Below are 25,240 nucleotides of genomic sequence, written 5' to 3'. Positions count from 1 at the left end.
TGCCCGCAGGTGCTACACAACCTGGCCCATCCTCCACAACCTCTCTCAATTCACGCTCCACCGTTCAATTCACTTTGGCTGCTGTGCCTCTTTGAGGCCCCTGAAACATGCCAGGCATGCTCCAAACTCAGGGCCTTTACACTTACTGTCTCTTTTACCCCCAAATGTAAGGCTCGCTCCTTCCTGTCTCTCCAACATCACCTTTTCCATGAGGCCTTCCCTGACCACCTACATAAAATTGCACCCCCAGGGTGGCTGGTTGGCTCAGTTGGTTAAAGCGCAGTGCTCATAACACCAAGGTCGGTCGCTGGTTCGATTCCCACATGGGCCAGGTTGCTGCGCCCTCCACACCTAGACTGACAACAACTTGACTTGGAGTTGAGCAGCACCCTCCACAACTAGACTGAAAACAATGACTTGACTTGGAGCTGACGGATCCTGGAAAAACACAGTTTCTCAATATACCCCAATTAAAAAAAAAAATTGCACCCCCTACCTCTAGCATGCCCTAGGCCCTCCTTCTGTTTGTTTTTCGTCACTACTTATCAGTATCTGGCATGTTATATATTTTAATTATTCATTTCTTTATTGTCTGTTTCATCACATTAAAATGTAAGATCCATGAAGGCAAGAATTTTTATCAGTTCTATTCATTGCTATAGTCTCAGCATCTAAAACAGTGTTTAAAAGATCCACATTTAAAAGTGTTAATGTGAAATTTCAAGAATGAAGCTTTTAGAGAAAAAAAATACCCCACAAAGGAAAGAGAATCAGATGTTCCAGACCTTCCTTTAGCAACAAAAAGGACAGATACAATGGAGCAACGCTTTTGAGGCTCCATGAGAAAACCATTTCCCCTTCAACATCCTATCCCAGTGGAATCCAACAATTAAGTGTGAAGGTAGGAGAAAAGACACAAAAGGACACAGAAAGTTTATCCAGGCATATCTGCCATTTAAGTTACTGAAGGATGTTTTCCAGCAAAAGATTAAATGAACCAAGAAACAGGAGATCCTGGAAGTGTGGCTCTACGCCATGAAAGCAATGAAGACAATGCATGTGGTGGCTGACAGGACAGCTGGAACAAAACGTCCAGACCGGTGTAGGGAATGGAAGGCTAAAGAAGGAAGTCTGAGGGACAGGGAGGAATTCCAAGGATATGATACTGATACTATGCTTGAGACAGGGAAAGAACCTAAGGATGTGATAAAGACAGATAACATTAAAAAAAAAAAGGAAAGCAAATAGAGTCTAGGAAAAACAGACAGAAGAATAATTTCTAAAAATTGATGAATAAAAGAAATATAGTATAGTCATATAATTTAGAAATACCGGGGGTGCCAAAATATACATATACACATTTTAAGAGATGTTATCTATTACTTTTCAAAGTAAAACTGAATTACGGCAGCAGTGTGTAGTTTGACGTTCACTCAAAAGATGGTGTCAATCAAATGAATGCTGGTGTCACCAAGCGACAGGCAGGACAGTCAAAGAGAATAGAGGGAGCACGGTTGTCCTTCAAGGAGCGCAAGACCATTTTGAAGTGGTATCTGAAATTCGAGAACGTTCTCCTGACTTAACACCCCTTGACTTCTACTTATGGGGGACTTTAAAGGATGTGGTGTACCACAGAAAACCAGCTACACTGGCAGTACTTTGGGAAGAAAATGAAATGGCATCGCAGCAATACAAGTGGACACTTTAGTCAATGTTACTTAAGCAGTAGTTCGCCGTAATCAGAAGTGTCTGGACGCTGATGGTAACCACTTGGAGCACCTCTTGTAATTGCAGAAGTCAAACGTGACTTGTATTCATCTTTTGTTATCAGTATATATCAAGTATTACAATTTTAATATGTTTTTCCTTTCTTAAAATGTGTACACATTATTTTGGCACGCTCTGTATGGAAATAAACCTATGGAAGAACTAAAAATAAAAACAGTTATACGATTTAAAAAGTCCTGGGGTGAGGATGGCTGGGACAGAAAAATACTGCTTTACTGTATGAAATCACCATTCTACTGGCTTGTTTTAATCATGTAAAGGTATTACTTTGATAAAAACTTAAAAATTCATTTTAAGAAAAACATGACAATTTGCTAGGTTCTTATTTGTAAGAGACAGTGAAATACTCTCAGGTTAATGAGTCTAGGTATCTCTAATACTTACTGAAGAAGTTCGTTTGCCTTGAGTATGAAAGAACCCACAGCAGTAATGGCATCTAAAGGAAAATAAATAAATAAATATCATTTGTCAAGTAAAGTGTGTTTAATGTACTCTACTGAGAGATAAAATCACTACCTTCAATTCCTGCAGCATCCAGTCCAAGAGGTTCATATTTTTGCTTCCATGAAGCCATTCCTTTCAGTTCACTTAAATGGTATAATAAAGACTCTGAGCCACTATCAAAACGGAGCAGAAATAAATTAGTATCATTATCATCATCAAGGTGGCAGGCAGCTACCAAACCACCTTGCCAGAACATTTCTAAATGTTCAGAAATAAAAACTAAGTTTTTATTAACTTTAATTTTCTTTCTGTAAGAAATAATTATTTCTCCAAATTATCTCTAAAAACTACAGCAGAATCATTTGGTTGTCATCACTACTGAGACGAGTCCATGACCACAAGATTAAATTTTGTACGAAAATCAAATTTTGTTCCGTGGTTAGTCCTGGCACTTTTAAGGTATGAATACGGTCATCTTTACCCAACAGCTATGTATTTAATATTCTGCAAGTATTTACTGAGCTGCAACTTTAGGCCAAGCACATTCTGTCCCCCAGATACTGGGGAAATGACGGCAAACACAACAGAAGGGTCCTCATGGCACTGACAGTCTAATGGGAGAGAGAGGCATAACCACAATCAAGCGTATCATTCCAACTACCATAAATGCCTTGAAGGAAACACACGGGGTGCAGATGGAACAGAAGAACCTGATCTAATCTGGGGAGTAGGGGAGGCCTCTCTGAACAAGTGACATTGGAGCGGAGAGCTCGAGTGCAGATGAAGAGCAGGGTGGGAGAGTTCCAGAAGGCCAGAGGGATGTACAAAAGCCCTAAGTAGGAGAAAAAAATTGCGAAGTTTTTCTCAGGGCGAAGCCTAGAGGCAGGTGTGCAGCAAGTCATATGAAGATCTTGGTCCTAAGAGCAATGGGAGAGCACAGAGTTTTTAAGTGAGAGCAACATGACCAGCTCCACTGTGGAGAACACACTTGAGCAGCACAATGCTGACTACAGGAGACCAGGCTGAAGGGTACTGCCATGAGGCAAGGGAGAGGTGATGTAGTAAGAGGCTAGGGGATGCCGCACAAAGGTATTTGTCAAAATTTAAGTCAAACACTGAGCATTGAGCATCCACCTGTCAACTGCTGCAGTGAGGAGGCTGTGGAGAGAAACAGCATGAGACTCGAAGATCTGGGAGAAGTCTTGGCCCTGACACTTAGTATCTTTGGGCCAGCTACCTGACCATCCCAAACTTCAGTTTCTTTCTGTATAAAATAAGGATAATCAGAACCAACACATTGCCAAGGTGGTTAAACACAAAAATATGTAACGTGCTCTGTAAACTGCAAAGTGATATACAAACATACTCGTACTTAATTTCACTGCTCAAAAAAGGGTATGTGACCTTTTCAAAATATACCTCTTGGTTGTCTGGGTGAAAAAAAAGCCCAGACAGGGCATTACCTGGTGAAAAGATGTTGAAAACTTATTTCATAAAGCAGTATTTCCATGATTGATTCTTTAAATCTTGGGCACTCCAAGATTCCCATTAAAGGTCAATGCAATAATTTTAGCTAGGAAAGGCTCAAAAAGAGAATGTCAGATGATGAAGAGAAGGTTGCAGAAAGAAGACCAATGCCAGGTACATATAAATGCAATACCAAAAGTTCTACATCACCTGCATACCTCTGTAAGTGACTTATAACCAATTTTTGTATACTGGAATATGATGACTCTATAGACTGGCCAAGCTTTTTTAAGCCCTAATGAAGAGAAGAAACATATTTAGTATACAAGATACCATATGCCATTCTAAAAAGAAAAAAAATAAGAATGTGTTCACAGCAATTTAAATACAAAGATATTGTAACCACACCTTTACTGTTAACTGGTTCATTAAGAGGGTCTGAAGTTCAGCACTACAATAAAAAAAAAAAGCACTTTTAGTCTTCTCCATTCAAAATGTGAATGCATCACTTAAAATTTTATAAAGCATAAACAAGATTTTTAAACAAAAATTAATAACAAAAATTAAGACTGTTGTTCTCACAAAGAAATCAATCAAGTCCAGAAATAGACTGAAGCATACATGAGGATGCACTGTATGCTAAAAAGGCGTTTCAAATCAGTGAGGAGAAGGTGTAATACTCAATAAACTATGCTGGGCAATTATCTAAACATTCAGACAAAAAGAAATTACTCTTCCACAGCATATAACCAAATAAATCACATCTGGAACACGCAAATGAAATAAAACATAAACCATAAAAGAACTCTAGAAGAAAATACAGATCAATCTTTAAGTACTCTTAAGATAGGAAAGGTCTTAAGAATAACACTAAGGCAGATACTATAAAGAAAAAGACTAACTTGGCTATATAAACATTTTTTAATTTTTATACATTAAAACATACATATATATTATACACACAAAAAATGATCCTTTACATAAAAAACATGTGCACAGACAAGCCTAGAAAGATATATACTACTTTTGTTCTTGTACAACAGAACTTTTTTACAATGAATATGAATAATTTTTGAAATAAAAAACTACTTAAAGAAAGAAGGAAAAGCCAAAGTACCTAATGTGAGTTTATTACCTTGCTTTCCCCCACAACAGCAAGTGCATGAATTCATCTTGCACTGATGTGGTTGTGTTCTTTTCCTAGACAAAATGGATATAATCATGACATGCATTTTGTTAATTATAAGCATATTTACTCAAATTACAGGAGCATAACTCGCTTTCTTTTACTTAACCTTCCCTCAAATCCGTATTTCAACTGATTATGTGAATATCAGTCACTAGAAAACAGCCAGTCACCTCTTTCAACACCTGTCCGATCGCCCTGCCCCACCTGCTCCACTTCACAATCCTGTCCCCACCTGAGCTGTTAACAATGGGAACATAGTCCTTCCTCTTTGAGGAAATAGCTTCAGGTTGGACCAAGGCATTTGAAAGAAATCATAATCTTAGCCTTTTACAAATCACACCAAATTTTTTCGTGAACCTCATGAAGTACATGAGGACCGCATGCATGCTTAAGTCCTTCTGTGGGAAACCTCAGTTACATTACCTGCACAAACTTGGTGAGACGAGAATCCATCTGCATCAGTATTTCTTCCCATGCTTCACACATGCATGTTAGTGACAAATTTATATACTATTAACAAGAAAATACTAATATAGTAAAAAAAATTTAAATCAGTATCCTAACTATTAATAAATAATATGTGCTTCTGACTGTCAATTGTTTTGAAGAAAAGCAGAATTTACTTTCAATCACTTTGAACTCAGTTAAGCCTGTGAAAGAGAAGACCATAGCTAATACTTCATAATCACTTAACTGTGAAACGTTCTTAAGTTCTTATATGGTAAAACAGATATCCTCAAGCTTTTTATAAATATGTTTTATGTTCACGAACTGTCAAAATGTGGGTTTAGTTAGCTATTCAGTTTTCCAACAGGATCTTTAAAAAGATACCGATCTTCAGAAATCTTTGATTTTAATTAGTGACTGTGGTCAACTGGGGAAAAAAAAAAAAGCCACAGTTCTTTGTGGCTCCTCTATCCAGATGCAGTCACTTTCTCCAGTCCTTGAGTCTGGGCTGGCCTTGTGTCTTGCTGTGATCAACACAAAGCACCAGAAGTGATACTGTGAGTCCAAGGCCTCAAAGCTTTGGACACTTCCACTTATACTCCTGACACCCCAGCTGCTGCCACCATTTCATGAACAAGCCTGGGCCAGCCTGCTGGGAGATGAGGAACACGGAGCCTAGACAAAGCCATCACAGCTAAGGGACACTTAGATCAGCCAGCTGACCACCGAGGCACGATCAAGCCCAGACAGGATTACGTGAACCTGGGCCAGATCCACAGAACCTTCCAGCTTAGCTCGGCCCAAGTTGCTAACCAACTAAGACACCAACCTACAGATTCACTAGCTAATTTGAGATGGATTTATTATACACAAAAGCTAACTGATAGGATAACTATTTTCCATAATACTTTCTTTGCAATAAAACTTTTAAAATTTCAAAATATTATTTTATTTACTAGAACATTTTTATTTAAATTACATTTTTTTTTCTTTTCTTTTGGAGAAATAGGGATGGGTGGAAATAGATTTTCAATTATATTTCTTTTTCTTGCTTTAATGGACATTATAAATTTATCTATCAGACTAGATACCTCTACCACAGATAGTTAGCATTACAAAATAAAATTTGCAAGTTTTTTGTTTATAGAACATTAGAAACTTATAGTAAGTATTCACATAAAATAAGTATAAATAAATACCTGTAAAAGAGCTGAGATGTGAGTAAACTTTCTGGCCATCCGAGTAACTTCGGGTAAGAAAGAATACAATAGATTGGTTTCAAGCTGTAAAATCACAATAATAAAGTGAGTCAGAATCAGATGCACTGACTTCTTTTAAAGGTAAATCAGGGGGGTGGGGGGGGAGGTGAGGGTAAGGGGGATCGAATATATGGTGATGGAAGAACTGACTCTGGGTGATGAACATACAATGGGATTTATAGATGATGTAATACAGAATTGTACACCTGAAATCTATGTAATTTTACTAACAATTGTCACCCCAATAAATTTAATTTAAAAAAAAAAAATAAAATAAAAAAATAAAGGTAAATCAGTTCCTCTCTGGTACAAACTTCCAGTTATAAAATAAGTAAGTCATGGGGACATAATATACAGCATGGTGACTAAAGTCAATAATGTTGTAATGCATACTTGAAAGTTACCAAGACAGTAAATCTAAAAAGTTCTCATCACAAGAAAAAAATTATATATGTGTATGTATATACATTTGTGTAACTTTGTATGGTGATCATTTCACAGTGTACATATAATTATCAAATCATTATGTTATACACATGAAACTATGTTATATGTCAATTATACCTCAATTAGAAAAATACACTTTAAAAACATTAAAAATAAATAAAGCAGTCCCTTCCAGCTCAAAAAAAAAAAAATTCTATAACTTGGAAGCGTCAAGGTCTAACTACATATGTATCAGAAAGACTATCAGAATTCTGCTCCCTTTGTGTATAATAGTTTGGAGACTGGCAGAACATAACCTTAGGATTTTCTAACCTGCCATGTTTAACTGTGCATAAGTCACCCTCCCTAGGTTAGCAATCCCCTCTATCTAACTAGAGTAAGTGTCATAATATATTTTGCAACAGTATTATGAGGAATTTAAACGATGACCACAAATATATGTACAATTTTTAAAAGAATTATAGGCTATTGACAAATACAAATTGAACATCTATTATAATGGTATGTGGCTTATATCTCAATAAAGCTGTTGTTTAAAAAATACATATTACAAACTTCAAAGAAATCATTTTGTTATAGCACCAAATGCAATCCTGGAAATCAGTTTCACAGAACCTTAGATGAAGAGCAAATATGAACAACCGTTCCAGTGAATCAGCAAGTCAAGTGTTCTCTGATGCTCTGAATACAATGAATGTCGGAAGGCATCAAACACATCTCACCCTGCCTTTTTTTGTTGTTGTTGTTCCACTTTTGTTTCAGAGTTCATGCATACCTAGACTAAGTGGCTGGGTTATGTGAGATGAAAATTTGGGTAAGATTTTCTGGAAGGCAAGGCCACAATCTAAATACTCCACAGCAGCCCAGTCAAACAGTTTCCACCATCTACAATACAAATGGCACACAACGAAAAAGGTTTCTCCCAACATTAACCGATCACCTCATACCAGAGGCGGTATGCTGGTTAAGAGCACTGACTCTGGAGCCAGGCTGCCCAGCACGACTTCCAATTCTGTGACACTGAGGAAATCGTGCAGCTTCTCTGTGTGCCCATTTACTTATCCATAAAATGGGATAATAACAGTACCTACCTATTTGGTTGCTGTGAGGCTTCAAATGAATTATGCTAAATCACTCAGTACTTGGAGCATATTAATGATAAATATTAGCATTTATTATTATTAGGGTCAGAGCCCTAAGAAAATACTGGGTACCAAGATGAACTGGTAGAGCAACCAATTAATATGGTCATTAACAGACCATCAAAACACTGTTTTTATGAAAACTGTACTGGGCCATGGGAATAATACTTAAGGCAGTGATTATAATAAGATTTTATACATAAGATTTAGAAGCTCCAAGTCAATATTTTGCTTTTTTTTTTTAATGACCATTAGAATGATTTGGATAACAAAACCTATAAAACCTTTAAAAAATAGATGAGTATTTATTCTCTACTGCTATTTGGGTTTCAATACTCACCTGAAAGTATGAAACTTCTGAAGCACCACCGGCAGAAACCTCTGTAACCACTGATAGTGATTTCAAATCACTTGATAAACACAAGGCAAGACAAGTACCAACAATCTGTAAGACAGTCAAATCCCCCAGTGTATTTAGTATTATTGTTAGATTGCATCTGCTTACAATAAAGGACACAATAATGCAGAGCTCCAAAAAGCAGTGTCGCCAATGAAGGTATGCATCTGCCTAGTTGTATGGACAGATGGGCGGACAGACACACACACACACACCCACCCATATCAAGAATCCCAAATCGAGTGTTGGAGATCCAGCATATTCCATAGGGCCTACATTATTTCCTACCTCTCTAGGGTAGAATAAGATGAAAAAGCTACGGAGAAGACCGAAACTTAGCAACCACAGGAGACTCAGCACTGAGAAGACTGCTTCAGATGACTCGTCACATTCTAATCACAAATTGTAGCTCTTACCCAGAAGGCCAGAACAGCATTAAATCATAATCAAGTGTACCCTATAAGCTTTTTTGTTACGATAAAAAACTTGACTAATTCCACTAATAGCTCCTGATCTTCACAGACAAAACACTATTTTACCTTAGTAAGAAAATTATCCTCTTAACATTTAAGAATAACCCCAATAATTGAAATGGGGGGGAAAATGTAGTGTTTTATTCTATTTCCATAAATCTGCCATTTTAAATAATATAGAAAACATTAAAGAAAAACTTACCCCTGTGACTCGAGCAATTTTGAACATTCCATATGCATAAAGTTCAATAAAACCAGAGCTTCCTCCAAGGACAAGAATATTAAGCCTAATTAAAAATAATGCAACAAGCTGAGGACAACAGTGAAGATGAAGTTCTTAAACCAAAATACAAATTGTTCCTGCACTCATATAATCTGCATAGTAAACTCCCCTGCGGGGGAAATGGAACATCAAACAAATTCACTAATACTCAATATTCAATCATATCAGGCTTATTCCTTTTATTCAAAGGTTTAAATTTTCTCTAGCCTCAAAAAAACCTCAGTTTACAGTAAAGTAAGAAAACATTATTTCAATAGCAGTTGAATTTATATACTCTCAATAACAAAACAATCTTTTTTTCCAGCCAATACAAAGCACCATCAGTTTTATCATGGCTCTGATGCTAAATATATTAAATGGGCTTAAACAACTTGAATATTTAAATTTTAAAAACTCTAGTACTTCAGTCTTCCTTTATTTCTTATTGAAATAAACAAAAGTACATTATAATATTAAATTTGACACAATCAAAGACCATACAATAAAAATAAGGAAATAGATATTAACGTCTGTATACTGTTCAGAGGTTATTTGTCAACAATAAAATAACATGAAATAAAGGAATTATCCTTGAAACCTTGAAAACCGCCTCAAATATCAAATGTTAACTTTAATAATCTTGTTAAAGATATCTGCAAAATTTACCTGACGTCTCCCAAAAGCTTAATAATTTCATCAGAATTTTCTTCACTAAAATATAAAAATAAATTGGATTATTTTTCAACTATATCTTTCAAATCATAAAAGATTATCTTACTTGAAAAGAAAAAAGGCGTATCTTACCTAAATATTTTTGAGGTGTTGCTATAACTAGAGAAAAATAGAGATTGGGGTAAAAACTACTCTTAACAGAAATGTATGTTTTATAACACATGAGAAAATTGTCAGTGTTAAAAGTAAAGAGAAATGTGCAAGATTAATTCCAATGGAATTAAAATGATACTTACTTTTTTGGCAATGTAGGTAGTTTAGGTAACAGAAGATTTGATTCATCTTCAGCATTATAAAAGGATGTTAGAACACTACAAAGAAAAAAACACACAAGTATCATAAAAACAGCAAAGATTTTACTCCTCTCTCCATTAAAAAAAATACTGATTTTTTTAATGCCGTTTTATACATTACACATTACCAAGTAAACAAATGCCACACATACTCATATTTATCATAGTAAAATTGTCTTAACAATCATAAACAAGACATACAAAAGTAGGAAATTCATCATTTAAAAAGGGCTTTATTTCTGGGGGAAAAAAATCAGCCTACACACTTTGCATTTAGAAGAACAAATATTAATAAACAATTATCTAAGCATATAAAATATATTCATGTGTTTAGTACTAGATACTGACTGAGAATTTATGATTTTTTAACTCTCACCTAAGAACCATCACTAAACACATGAGTAGCAAGAGGAATTTTAAAAAACACTGCAATTACTTTATCATTTAATTACTGGTTCTATGGCTTACGTACCTTTGGGGATATGACAGCCCAGCAGGTATATAAGAAGACACTATGCCTTTTATAATAGTCTTATTTATCCCTTCCCCCCCCCCTCAATCCTACCTCCAACTAAGGTTAGAAATAAATGAGTGAGAAGGTGAAAAAATGGTGACTTGGCAGGCCTTTTTTTCCCACTGGAACACAAACTAGGTGTCCCGAGAGACCCTGGAATCTCCATATAACATTTCTAAACCATTCATAGAACATGTGTTAGAATTACGCTTAGTAGGTAACTGGACTGGGATAGAAATTCCATACGCTAGTATACTCTGCTCCTCTATCCTATAAATTCACATGATTATTTGTAACCCTTGATTATTTGATGATTGATTAATCACTGTTTTATCTATAGTGAATTTCAAACGCCAGGCTAGATCCTTGTTATCTAAATCCTTACAGGCCCCTCTTGGGAAACTTTTCAATTAATATTCAGAATTTACAAATTCACGTGATATTAACTTAAAACTTAATTAGAAAGGAAAAGCTAATGGAAAGAAAATTATCACATTTCCTCAAAAAGGAAACTTTTATTTTCAGTATTAACTAAACCCACTGATCCTTTAGGCCTTCTTTACTGCAAACCTAGTATATTACTTGACTGCATAGACTAAGGCAAAATTGTTTTCATGAAAAATAAACTAATAGGACCACGGACACAGAATTTGTACAGCATAAAAACAGAATGCTCAATTTAGCACTTTTCACACTCTAAGAATGTTTACTAAGGCATACAAAAAAAATATATGATGAAACGGAAAACAGAACCTCAATTTGCTAATCAGTAATTTTAAGTAATGTTACTTGAAAGGATAAATTAGTGATATGAACTACAAAAATTAACTAAAAAGAAAAAACATGGCCATTCAGGCATTAATTTTTCCATAAGAAAACATCTTTTTCGGAAGAAAAAATAATCTAATATAGCATTAAAAAATTTTATCTTGATAAACTTAAAACCAAAAGTTAAATGCAATATATACATACTCAACATAGATACTCTAAAGTACCCATTTTAAAAAATTAAAATTTCATGTACGGCATCCTATTGACTACTGGAGTTTTTTGTTTGTTTTTTTTTCTTGTTTTTGTTTTTTTAATTACTCTACCTGCTTTCTACAGTCACTTCCATCCAATGCATACAAGAAACTGGAGCCTCCACAGAAAAGGAGTGCAAGCTTTCAGGTTTTTCTACATCACACAAAACAATTTTCTTGGTGTCGGCAAGAGCAAAGGCCAAAACTGAAACAAGAAGAAATAATCAGAATAATTTAGTGTAACATTCTAGAAAAATAAACAGGTATTACATTTCTTGTCCAGTTTTACTATTTTAAACACATTGTGATCATTGAAATTATTTAACCTAAAAATCCTTCCTTTAGTAATATTTTAAAACCTAAAAGATATCTTTGCAGGTAGTTATGCTGTTATCTAAGCTTATATTCAAATGTTCAAACTTTCATGAACGCTCTACTTAACACTTAATACATCAAAGCCTCTAGACTGGAACCCAGTTACCAAGCAGAAAATACAAAACAGGTCTCAAGAGATAAACAATAATATTGTATTACCAAGACACTGATCCCGTAAACATGCGTAAAAGGTAACAAATATTCCATCTATTTGCTTCTTGGAAAATGTTTTATTACCCTTTGTTTCTAATGCTTAATGGAAAAGAAGGCCATCAAATACTAATGAGTCTTCTTCCTTTCACTGTGACTGAATTATCTAGTACAGTTTCTCTACATAAGTCATTAATATCTTCCCAACATATCAAATTTAAGAATTTCTAAATAGAGGGCTATGAGTGTCACTGTGTACCAATATACACAACTTGGCTACATTGTGAGACAATCCAGCTTTCCTCCTCTTCAAAACAATTTAAAGCAATCTGGAAATAACCAATACGTAAAACTTTTTTCTTTTACTGTCCAAAAGCACAACACATTTTTAGTGATAAAAATATCATCCACTTAACACACTGACTTTCATAATATATTTTAAGATTCGGGTGTTTTTGAATGAATACTGCAAGATCTCAAGGTTTTACTTACAAAAATCTTCTAATTTTACACATATTTTTTAAAATAAAAGATAAAACAAGAGCCGAGCAAAATGACTACAGATAGGAATAGTTATCTGTAAGTGATAAGCTTTCAGGGCATTTTTTACATACTTATTTAAATTTATCTAGAAAAAAAATTAAGCAATGAGGAGTGCATATCATTTGACAAAAACAATTCAGTTTTTTTCTTAAAGTACAAATGATACACATAAACTTTAAGCTATGATTTACATATTTTACTGTAGTGACTCTATGTGTACAACAGTTCAAGTAACAACTGTCATTGTACAAACACAGGAAGAAGCAAGTTTAGCCATGAGAGCCACAGTGAGCTACAACATAACAAGCTACAAAATAAAGAACACCAGAAGGAGAAACATCACATAGAAATGATAGTCCTTCAGGTAAGGCAAGCATATGTGCAGAGAGAATATTTATGAGCCACACATTTAATGCTAAGATACATTTTTGGGAGAAAGGGCCATGATGGCCCTGAACTGACTAGTGAGTGATAGGTGAAGTTTGGGCCAAACAGAGCAGGACAAGACAGTGAAAAACACAAAACCAACGTATTCTGTATATATCCATCAGATTTCATTTTAGAATTATCTTCACCAAGAACTCAGATTTCAGTTTAGAGAGATCTTTACCCAGAAAGAGATGGTAGAATTAATCTTGAGTTCTATGAAAATATTTGAAAGCATTCTAAAAAACAAAGTTCCCAAACTGGTACTTAGAATTCTAGTATACAATAAGAACAATAAATTCTTTCTGGATTTAAGCTTTCTTTACAGAATACATTTTGTAAAGAATAAAAATGTATTTTTTATAATACTATCATTACGTTTGCCATCTGGTCTCCAAGCCAGACAGGTCACTTCCTTTCCTGTATTTTCATTTGGTGGAAAACTCCAAACTCGATGAAAACTTGCAAGTCGATGAAGTAAAACCTAAAACAAAACAGATATAATGGTAGAAAATAAAAATCCATTTCCAAAAATAAAATAAACCTAGATCCCCACTATAAAATTTTTAAAAATCATCTCAAGTATAACACTTAGCTATTGGAAGAAATTAGAAGACAACACTGTCTGAATCAACTTAAGGTATTTTCAAAATGGGGAAAACAGGTGTAATTCAACCCTGGTACCCTATACATTTTCCTATCTTTTATGTCAACAAGAAACTTGTCTTTTGGAAAAGAGTAAGAATGTCCAACATGATGATAAAAAAAGGGAGAACACAATAGCACTAGAAAGGTAGCCGTGATACAATCAACAGTCAGCTTGGAATCAGACAACTTGCATCTGATTTCAGCCGTGTCACTTATTGGCCATGGATGTTGGACAAGTCACCTAGCCATTCTAAATTTCCATTTCCACACTAGTCAATTTCCACCTTGGAGGATCAAGATGGTGCCCAAAGTTCCCTGTGCTTCAAAAATAAGACTGTCCCTACTCCGTGCTCTCTACAACCATTGAAAATAAGAAAAGGTAGAACAGCATGTGCTCCTGAAGACCCCGCCACACCTTCCTAGCACCCCACATTCACAGCTTCAACCACTCCCTGCCTTATCTCATAGCATCCTTCACTGCTGGTCACATCTGTCCCCTGGGAAGCCAGGACTCGCACGGAATCAGTCATTCCCTCGAGTCAGTCAGTGCTCTTCTCTGAGCCCATCTCTGCCATTCCTTACTTCTGAAACCCTTCCTCTGCACCCTCTGGAGTTCATGGTTAGGTATCATCAAAATCCCCTGTACCTTCATTCTCTTCTCTGAAATGTGCTTCTCACCTGAGGATACTCAGGGGGTGGCCATTTTGCACGCCGTGTCCCTTGTACTGCTATTGGGCTAGGAGATGAAGTGGGTTTCCTCCCTGATGCTCGATGTCATTTCTGGATGACTTCTCTTCTCTAAAATCCTCTAACTTTGAATCTTATGCCATCAGACCAGATCTATCACCCACTATCGCCCTTAATTGCAGTCATCTAAAGACCCCTAGACCAGTCCCCTCACCCCTGCAAGACATGGACTCCTGCCCGGCTCACTCATGCTTTCCAACGCTACTCAGCATCATTCTTAGTGATTTCGAGAGCTTTTCAGTTCTCAACTTCCTCTCCTCCAATGATCACGTCTTCTGCCTCACCTCAGTCACTCCCAGGGTCCCACTCTTGCCCTTGTGTCATTACCAACAAGTACAAATGCTGCCCTAAGCTCAGTTTCAAACCTCCCACTTTCCATCACCACCTCTACCTTTCCAGCTCATTCCTACTAATATCCAACTTCAACTCTTCAATTTCACCAAGACACACAATCCATGGATTCTACCTTCTATTCACCGTCCCTTACCCAACACGCGCTCTCACTTCCCCACTTAATCAGGTTAGAATGCAAGGTTCATCGTTACAACCACTCCTCTCACGTATAGTTCAACTTCCTAGTATCTCTCTTGCTTTGTCATACTTGCAGAACAACAACCCTGGTTAAACTCAACCATGCCTGCATCCACACAGCCAAAAAGAACAGAAGACACATAGGAGTACAACCATGGTCACTACTTGCCCTTGAACTTACCAAGACCATTAACCTCACGTGGCTCTTAATAATGACCAGAAATCCTGTTAGGTTTCCACAGTCAACTTGCCTTGTTGGCTTTTGCATCTCTCTCCTTTCTCCTCAAACTTCCAATATTTTCTTTTCTCTAGACGGTGCCCTTTCTTCTCACTGAGTCAGTGGAATCACCAAGTGCCCACAATTATATCTACCCATCTAATCACACCGATGCCCCTATTCTCTCCCTTCCCTCCTACTGAGATGGTTGTGGTATCCGAATTCCTCTCTAGAGCCATGACGGAGTTCCAATGCATCTTGGCAGGGGAGAAAGATGAGATTTCATGGAGGGCCTTGAGAAAGCAGTGCCCTGGCGTCGAGGTCATGGCAGCCGACACAGCAACGTGGCCCTGCAGGCTGCTAAGTTTCCCAGGCTGAGTTTTCCTTACCATCATAACACAACTCTCACCTGGCCAGGTAATTCAGGAAACCTGCCAAAAGGCCAAAGGAGGGAACACCGGTGAAGGTTTCCTTACAAAATGGCTACCAGGTAATAACTCTCCGCAGAAAGTTTGGCACAACCTATTGTACTTGAAGCATAATATAACGTGAAGTAGGAATGCTAACTGACAACACTCATGCACATTGTCAGGAATCCAGGGAGGGATCACTCACTACCTTGTTTAATTTAAAGGTATTTTTAATGGGTGGTGGCTGTCCGACCCATAGTGTAAAACTTGCGCGGTATAATGTATGCCCTCTGCTGCAGCTACACGCATGGACGTTTGCAGCTAGTTTGACAATAACTCATCTTGCTTCTGCTACTAAACTCCAAGCACACACTTCCAGCAGCGTCTGTGGATCTACTACGTGTAGCTCACGAGTAACACATCACTGGCTTTCATAAAAAAGCCATTTAACAAATCATTGACTAAAAGAGACTTGGCGATGCTGAGTGTGATTGTGTTCAGCTGCGTGATAACGTATTTTCGCCACAAAATACGGAAAATGGGCACAGAAATGATCTCTCCTGTATATGCTCCCTTATATACTTTCACTTGGAGTTTATAGCCGCCTGGAAGGAGGGGCAGGGTAGACAGGTGGCCAAGTTCACAGAAGGAGCAACTGAGGCCGGGGCAGTCTGTCCGCGCTCGCTGTCGGTCCGGCGCGGTGTTCCTGGGGCTCCAAGCCGTTTCACTCACCTCGCCCGCGGTGTTGGCCAAAGCAATGAGATCCCGCTTGGGTGACCAAACCAGGAAAATGATCTCCTGCGGCAGCTGCTTCTCTCCCACCACCCGGAAGGACGGGAAACAGGTCGGAAAACGCAACATGGGGGCGACCCTGCAACGACACCCCGGTCGGAGGCCGGCAGAGGCTCCCCGCACCCGCCCCCACTGGGCCTGGCACCCGCGCCGCGCTCGCCCCGAGCCCTCCCGAGAGGAGCCCCGACCGCGGCGGTACCTGCGAGCAGCCCTCGCGCGGCCTCTCCCGCCCTCTGCCCGCCGCGCGCCGCCGCCGCGCGCTCCGGCACTTCCGTCGCCGGGACTTCCTCGCGAGAAGAAGGAGGCGGCGCGGGTGTGGGAGTCGGCGCCCGGGCGTGCGGTCTGGCCCCGGATGCGGAGCCTAGGACGCGAGGGGAGGACGGGCTGCACCGCGGACGCGGGGCTGGAGGACCGCGCGCGGGTCGGCGCCGGATGCGGGGCTGGGAGGGCGGGGCGCGCGGGTGCGGGCGCGTCGCTGAGGCTGCGCGTCAGCCCACGGAGGGGGCTCGTATACACGTGTGTGCACGCCCGCAGGTCGTGTCTGTTTTCCCGAAAATTCCTTGCTGTGGGTGAATGGACAGTCATAGGTTTAGGAGTGAGGCCTCAGGGGCCAAGGGGAGACGAAAAGGAACTCGAACTTTAGGTCCTGATCACCTGGAGCCTTCTTTCACAGTCTCTTAATAGGTGTTCTCAGCCCCGGTTGCTCGGTAGAATCACCTGGAGAGATTTTTAACTCCCCCCCCCCCCCCCCCAGGCAGTATCCCAGACCCGTTAATTCGGTACGGGACCCAGCCTTTATTAAATAAACTCTCAACGTGGTTCAGGTTTGCAGCCAAGGTGGGAGGGCACTGCTCTAAAACCTCTGACATAGGCAAATGTCTTCATTCTTTATCCCATTTAAGCCTCAAAACTTATTGTTGGTAGTAGCCCCACCATAATAATTGAGGACTGCGGGCTCACCGAGGAGTTATCCAAGTTTGAGCATCTGCTATGTGAAAGAATCTGAACTACACAAATGCACGGGATACGGGCTCTGCCCTAAAAGGCTCACAGGTCAGCCTGACCAACAGGTAAACCAGAAGCCATCTGATGCTTCCTTATACAGGACACGTTTGAATGTGTCAACATACTCCTAAGTGCCCAGAAGTTATGACCGGGTTAAGAGAATGTGACACTATCATCCTTTGATTCTTGAACTTAAAATCTGCGATGGCCAATGGGCAGCTGGGAAGGCAGGTTCAAAGGGGAAAGGTCAGGGCCTGAGAAAAGACACGGGATTCCCTGTGTACAGGGATGGAAGATGGAGCGGTGTGGGATGTGGCTAATCTAGGCCATATAAAGTCTGTTATTCTGAGAAGTCTATTTTGAAGTCATAAAATAGGTGAAACACATGAAATATGCAAACTGACTGAATTTGCTGGAAAGAAAAATTAATGTAGGTTGGTGGTGGAATCTCTCTGCCCTACCACAGTTTCATTCATTAGGCAACAACAAAAAAACCTGACTCAAAGTGGCACAAGTAATAACTAGAATGTATCAACTCATGTAAATTGCAAGTCTGCAATAGGACCGGCTTCAGAGAAAACTAGATCCAGCAACTTCCTATCACCAAGTACCCAGCTCAGGATATGTCATCATAAGGCTGGTTCCCCATGTGGTCACTGGAAGTCGGCTAACAGCTCTGGAGTGACATGCTTCCTCGTTCAGAGGGAGAACAAAACACCTCTTCACCAGTCACAAGATTAAAGTCCCGAGCCCCGCTGTGATTAGAGTAACCCGTCACCTAGCAGAAATCAATCCCAGCTAAGGGGGATGGAATGATGCCCAATAAAGACTTCCCCAAGAGCTGAGAGGATGTCAATCATTCCTCTCCCAAATCTCATGGCAAGAATGATGCTGCCGAAGGAACCAATCAACTGTTCCATAAGACAATCAATCATATCTACTCAAAGGGTAGTTTTAAGTATGAAGTACATTTTGGAGATGTTCCATCCTGGCAGAGGGAGTCTAAATTGTATCAATTCATGGTGTTCTGTCTCTCACAACTACTTCAGTTGCTGTTCTGGGAAAGAACTTAAGAGACCAACTTGTGACTCCCACCTTGAGAAATGAGTTCTACTAAGAGCTACAGAACCAGTATTCATACGTACAGGAATTTCTCCTAAGGAAATAAAGAGAGATTTGGTTATAAGCATGTCCATCATAGGGTCTTTTACAACAGGGAAAAAATGCAAACAACTTAAGATGTCCAACAATAGATTGATTTTTTTAAAAATAGGGTACATCCATACTAAAGAATACTATTTTTGTAGCTATAAGTTGATATGCATGTTTATGAAGAGTATTACAAAACAATTCCATTTTTGTGGGAGAAATTTTAGTGTCTGTCTGTATAGCTATTTATCTATCCTTGGAAGAACATACACAGAAGTTGTGACAGTAATTATTTCTGGGTGGTAGGATTAGAATTGCTTTTCATTTTCTTTGATTTACCTTGCCCATGTATTAATTGTAGAGTTAAGAGGCAGGAACCTTTGTTTCCTTTGTTCTCTTTAAGCACGTAGAATCTTTAGGGGGCTATTCTAGTTTTCTCCCACTCTTCGCCTCCACATTTGCAGATGAAGAAACTGGCCCATATGTTGAGGCTTAGCTTCTAGAGATCACGGGTTGTTACACTTCTAGTCTGCAGGGGGATGAAGCAACTAAAGTGTGAAAAGCTTGTGATGGTCCAGCTAATGGGATAAAACTCCCTTCTCAGAGCTCTGAGACCTGCTTGCTCACTTTTGGTGCTTTCCCCCTCCCCACCCCGTGTCCTGCTGAGTTAACATTTATACTAAGTCACCTGAAATCAAATAGTACAGATCTTATCTTCACTTTATTGATTGCAATGACCTTCTTAGCTGACCCTCAAGTAATTTAACCCACGTCCTAATGTCCCAATTAAAATCACATCAAGTAAGTGAAATTGGATTTTCCTTTGCATTTTGTGCAAGCTTTCCTCACCTCCACAGCCCTAAGCGTGTTAGCTTCTTACTCATGTAGCACAGTTGGGGTTCTGAGGCATAAAGCGGTATATTAAATGGCATTTCTACTCACTCAATATGTATTTATGAGCAGCTACTACTTGAAGGAATGGGCGAGCCTGGCCACCTGCTGCCCAGGTGGGGAGGAGTAAAGGGATGACATGTGCTACTGTCAGTTGTCTCTGCTATCACCATGTGCAAGGCACAGCTCCAAGAGCCAGGGAACACACACAGTGATGTCCACAAGCCCCATCAATGAGCTTTTTATCTGACAAGGGAGACAAGTACAAAAAGTCAACCTAAGCCATGATTTAAGTACCTTATAAGAAGTATAAATGAAAAGACAAAAACACACACGCATTTTTATTTCACTGGCACAAGATGTACTATTTCACTAGAGACACTGAAAGGACATTATGAAGGAGGTGGCCTCAGACCAGGTCCTTTTGTAGACTGTGATTTTATATTTAAAAATAAGTCAAACTACTCTCAGATGCCTATTATTTTTACAGATTACTTTGAAGGAGCAAGACATCAACTGAAGTGATTTTCTTAAAATAACCTTGAAAGCCGAAATATTACAAGTTTGAAGGGTTCCAGATAAGGCAGCTAATCTTGCTCACACAGCACATCCCAACATTTAAACCCTCAATGTTAGACTAGTCCTCCTATTGACTCTTAAATTCCTCCTAATACTGTTTAGGTTGTTTTCCTTGTTCCAGTTCTTTTAAGAAAGAAAAAAATAGTCCTCTCCATATCTTAGGCATGCCTACTCTTACGGACCGAACTGTGTCCCCCCAAATCCCTATGTTGAAGCCCTCCGTACCTCAGAATGGGACTATATTTGGAGATAAGGTGTTTAAAAAAGGAGAGGAAGGTAAAATGAGGCCATTAGGGTGGACCTAATCCAATCAGACTGGTGTCCTATACGAGGAAATTTGGACACAAAGAGACACTAGTAATGCACATGCATAGATGAAAGACCATGTGAGGACACAGTGAGAAGGTGGCTTTCTACAAGCCAAGGAGAGAGGCCTAAGAATAACCAACACCTTGATCTTGGACTTCCAGCCTCCAGAACTGTGAGAAAATAAATTATTGTTGTTTAAGCTACACAGTCTGCTATTTTGTTATGGCAACCCTAGCAAACTAATACACCTACCATCTGAAAACCTATAAAATACCATGTTTTCATCAGATTTTTAATGAGTACCTACAATGCATAAGACATAAAAGTGTATAAAATGGTTACTGACATTAAGAAACTGCAATCTTTTGGGGAATAGAAGCTATAAATATAATCATATAAGAATAATACATGAAAAGTGCCTCAAATGCGGTGTGGAACGCCAAGGGGTTGAATCCTGGCACTGGTTGGCATCAGGGACTCATGCAAGACGTCCCAGGGCAATGGACTTGGGCCAGGGCCTGAATGCTCCCTAAGACTATAATAGATGGATGTATGGAGGGAAATATTCCAAACAGAAAGAAGAGAAGGCGATGAAAAGATGGGCACATTGGAGAAACAAATCAGTCTAAGTATCACACTAAATGTAGGAAAAGAACTGAAATGCAATCATTCAGGGCCTACAAAGTGATTGTATTTCATTAAATTTTATAAGCAAGAAGTAGAATGAAATTTAGCTGTAACTGCTTAAGAAAAAGGTCTTTCGAAAAAGCTTACAAAGTCTTATCTGTCAAATTTCAGGGATTTTCTTCTGTTGCTGTGTTGAGTAGGTACCTTAATGTTCATATTTGCAAATTTCTAATTAGAACAAATGACCTCATCTTCCATCACACTTTACCTCCCAGAGACATTTTTACATTCTATTTACTATCTGAAAAAAGAAAGAAGATATTAAGTCCTTAAAATTAGTATTGCTTGAACACAAGAACAGAATCAATAGTTTTCTTATGTTTAATTTTCTAAGAAGGTAACAAAGTTTTAAGTACATAATTCCTGATTATAAGTAATACCTTATTTCTTCAATTCTAAGATGTACTTTTATTTTTGCATTTTAATATTTCTGAAATAGAATACATCTAAATTTTAATATGAATAATTAATGAGATATGGAGTTTTTCCCCCTAAAAAGCTATGATTACATCAATAATGCATTTTTTTACAATTGATGGTATCTTAAAACAAAGGAAATATGGTGATAATAAGAACTATTGGCCATCAGGACCCACTTCTGCAGTAGTCACGGTCCCTGAGGTGCCAGAATTTCAGGGGAGATATAAATAGATTTTACCACGATATTGTGGATACCACGAAAGTCAGGCAATGTCCATATCCATGCCTGAATCGGAGAGGGGAGCCCTCACATGGATTCTACAAGGTTCATATCTCATGGTAATTAATCCTATCACCATAGCAACCCATGCAGTAAAGGGGGCAAGAGTTTTCCAATGCTTATTAAGTCCAGGAGCTTAGCCCATCATTTGACGTCGTCTGATGAACCACCACAGTGACCAGGACCCCACTTGAGTACCCACATCAGGCATCAGACAGTCCTAACTTAAATACCAGATGGAATTTAAATACTAGATAGAGTGCAGTTCTACCTTTACTCACAGGGCCGTAGCTAAGCCCAAGCAAGGATGCCTCCAAACAAGCTCTGAGGCAGGTGTTTGGGAACAAGAGAAAACTCATTATGCGAATACAAGCCCTTCAAAACTATCCAATCTTAAGGAGATAATGTCAGATTCTTAGCAGAGAAATGGGTGGGGGTGGGGGTGGGTGATGAACTGTTTGTCCTTGGGTTTCAAACTACTCCCGTCAGTGAGATGCGAGAGGATTGCCATTATGGCTCCAGAGGCATCTTCACTTGCTAATATTTCTCACCAATAACAGAACTGAGAGCCAGGCACAAGTGCACTTAATCACGAAAACAAACCTGAGGTGTAACTATTATTGTTCCCATTATGATACTGAAGAAACAGGGGCTTCTAAAAAGTGAATAACCTGGCAAGGACATACTGTCAGGAAGTGTTAGAATAGGAATGAAGGGATTTAGGCACCAAACTATCCTGCCTTCTGCACCACTTTTATAAAGAGAGAAACTTATTGCCTAGGTTATAAGACAGGAGATGACAGAGCAAGTTCTGAATACCTCATTTATGCAACAAACATTTAGGTGATTCTATACCATCAAAGGACAGCTGCAAAAAGTACTTGAAAAATGAATATTTAATAATAATGTAACCATAATTTATGATTATATCTTTAGACTGCCTTTGTCAAAATTCTTTCCATCACCTTCAGATTCTGTCTAAAAATAACTGTACATTGTACTTCTCTTTACAAGTGGAGTCTAAGCCATTGTAGAACGTTTTAATATTTAAAATATCTTACATACTCTTATGTAATGTAAATAAAACCTCAGGTTTTCATTTTCTTCTGACTCTGCACAAGAATGCTACATGCCCACTTTTCAGATAAAAGAGGCTAACATGACACGATTGGAAGAGATTTAAAGAGAGAAAAAACACACAGAGACAACTAGTAAACCAGCTAAGGATGGAACAACTTACCAGGTCTCCAGGGACTCTGCTGAGGGGTCTATAAACCAGCAAGTACCACCTGTCTATTATCTAGTTCAGAAAGGTGCACACCTGTGAAAGTGACAGAATTTAAATCCAGTGTGGCACTTTCAGAAAATGGCATCAAAGGCTGGACTATAAATCTTTCTTATTCTCAAGTCACTGGACATTTAAGAGCAAAGATATTGATGAGCTCTTTCTCTCCTTTTCTTCTTCCTTGTAACAGATGTATGATTCATGGATTGTCCTTTAGTGGTCTCCATTTTCATCTTATTACTTTTTCTTTGCTTCTGCTTTCTGACAGCTCTGAAAAACAAGGTGCTAAATTATTTTGTAGAACGAGCACCGTTAATAATGTAATGAAGTTTAATTAACTAGCTAACCAAATAAAAAAACAAGAGGAAGAATTTACTGTATTATAAGCATAAATCCTCCAAATCCTAACCATAATAACAAGGAGATAGTCAGAGGTCTGACCAAGCAAAATGTTTGAAAGATGGTTACTACAGATTTAGAACAATCTATTCAGGACAAACATACAACAGAGGTAAGTAGACAGTCAAGCCAACGAGTTGGGAGGTTTTTTTATTATTATATATCTGTACTGCTCAACTCAGCACTTCAATCTCCAAATCCCTGAATTACATTTTTCAGAAAAAGGACAATATATTCTGGCAGTTAGCAGAGGTAGAAAAATGAAACAGCACCATAGAAAAAACTGGGAACACTGTGAGACGCATCTCATAAGTCCTACAGCGAATTTTCCTTGCCTCAGTCCATCTAAAAGTCCTGACAAGCGCCATTCAGGATGTCCACATTTTGTGGTCTGTTTTCCTGAAGACTAGCTTCAAAATGAACAAGTTGGAACTCACCCTCTAAAAACACTAAACCACACCAGAAAATACCAGATCTGATGCTCTCTGAACTAAGTTACAGGCAATCTACAGCTGAGAGATTACTGGTCCTTTCACTCCCTTTCTCCAAGCTCACAGAATCATGCCATGTGTCATATCACCACGGAATGGGCTGGGGCTGCCAGCACTGGCACACGTGGAACCTTCCCATGGCTACACGGCAGTATCCGTGGTAAGATTCATTCTCCTAAACCACGACAAGCCTCAGAGAAAAGCTTGTTATTCTTGATCTTCCCAGAACCAAAACCCAGGAACGGCACCTCATACACAGTATATCATCCCCCATGGACCAAACTCAGGCCTCCCTTTTTCGTCATTCAGCATGTACGTTAAGTGTTGGGAATACAAAAGTGCATAGGCATAATCTTTAACTTCAAGGAGCTGGGAGACTCGGACAAGGCAGATGTCACCCTTTCTTTTCCTTCTCTCCAATTTTTTTAGGGGAAGAAACGGAGGCTATGCAATCCAATGAGGAGGTGGCAAAACAAACTTGATTCTAGAACCTGTGCTCTTAATTGCCTTGATACTATTTACCCTACTGTAAGTTATTCAGGTATGTAAAATGCTAAGTGTACAGTAATTACTAAATAAATATGAGCTATTAATCGTAGATCCATATGACTATTATTCAGAATTTTGCTGAACAAGTTTAAATTTTTTCATATTTAGATTTTGCACTATGGACTGGGTTATCCTACCAGTTCATAAAACAAATGAAACTGTCATCTTTATACTGTTTTGTGCATGTTACATAAATCTCCTTTCCCTCCAGCCATTTTTCTTTAAAGTAGGATAATGTCCTGACAAGTGACAATTTAGCAAATTTAATGAACATAGCCTCTTGATGGCAAAGTGAATGAAGCTATGCATGTCTGCATACAAAATTTAAACAAATTTTCTTTGGCTTATCCACTCATAAGAACTAAACACAAACCAGATTTCACTAGAGGATACAGTGAACAAAAACAAAGAAAACACTCATTTTTAATATGAATAAATAAAACTTTCCAGACATAAAATTTTTCCACAATGAAGAACTTAT

The 25,240-nt window shown here is 38.5% G+C and overlaps 2 protein-coding genes across 4 annotated transcripts in view; both read right to left on the bottom strand.

Moving 5' to 3' along the window:
- ANAPC4 (anaphase promoting complex subunit 4) overlaps nt 1-17,166 on the bottom strand; it is a 35,089-nt gene extending 17,923 nt beyond the window's left edge. Inside the window, exons 1-16 of one of the 3 annotated variants that reach the window (XM_019743881.2) lie at nt 16,915-17,165; nt 16,656-16,794; nt 13,749-13,854; nt 11,949-12,081; nt 10,284-10,358; nt 10,120-10,146; nt 9,982-10,026; nt 9,256-9,340; nt 8,524-8,628; nt 6,535-6,618; nt 5,312-5,398; nt 4,835-4,899; nt 4,108-4,150; nt 3,918-3,994; nt 2,305-2,405; nt 2,173-2,224 (exon numbers count right to left, since the gene is read on the bottom strand). In XM_019743881.2, coding sequence (XP_019599440.2) covers nt 2,173-2,224; nt 2,305-2,405; nt 3,918-3,994; nt 4,108-4,150; nt 4,835-4,899; nt 5,312-5,398; nt 6,535-6,618; nt 8,524-8,628; nt 9,256-9,340; nt 9,982-10,026; nt 10,120-10,146; nt 10,284-10,358; nt 11,949-12,081; nt 13,749-13,854; nt 16,656-16,784 — 1,214 coding nt within the window. In that variant the 5' untranslated portion in view covers nt 16,785-16,794; nt 16,915-17,165. Of the gene's footprint in view, nt 1-2,172; nt 2,225-2,304; nt 2,406-3,917; nt 3,995-4,107; nt 4,151-4,834; nt 4,900-5,311; nt 5,399-6,534; nt 6,619-8,523; nt 8,629-9,255; nt 9,341-9,981; nt 10,027-10,119; nt 10,147-10,283; nt 10,359-11,948; nt 12,082-13,748; nt 13,855-16,655; nt 16,795-16,914 lie in introns of all 3 variants that reach the window. The other 2 variants (XM_074321960.1, XM_019743882.2) reach the window with 2 other exon arrangements.
- Nucleotides 17,167-21,642: 4,476 nt separating this feature from the next.
- The window catches only part of ZCCHC4 (zinc finger CCHC-type containing 4), a 40,836-nt gene continuing 37,238 nt past the window's right edge, over nt 21,643-25,240 (bottom strand). The window contains exon 13 of the mRNA XM_019743913.2: nt 21,643-23,590. Coding sequence (XP_019599472.2) covers nt 23,455-23,590 — 136 coding nt within the window. The 3' untranslated portion in view covers nt 21,643-23,454. The remainder of the gene's footprint in view (nt 23,591-25,240) is intronic.

This window comes from Rhinolophus sinicus, linkage group LG02 (genome assembly GCF_036562045.2).
Source record: "Rhinolophus sinicus isolate RSC01 linkage group LG02, ASM3656204v1, whole genome shotgun sequence".
NCBI lineage: Eukaryota > Metazoa > Chordata > Mammalia > Chiroptera > Rhinolophidae > Rhinolophus > Rhinolophus sinicus.
Note: the sequence above shows the minus strand (reverse complement) of the source record. Positions and strands in the feature narration are given on the sequence as shown.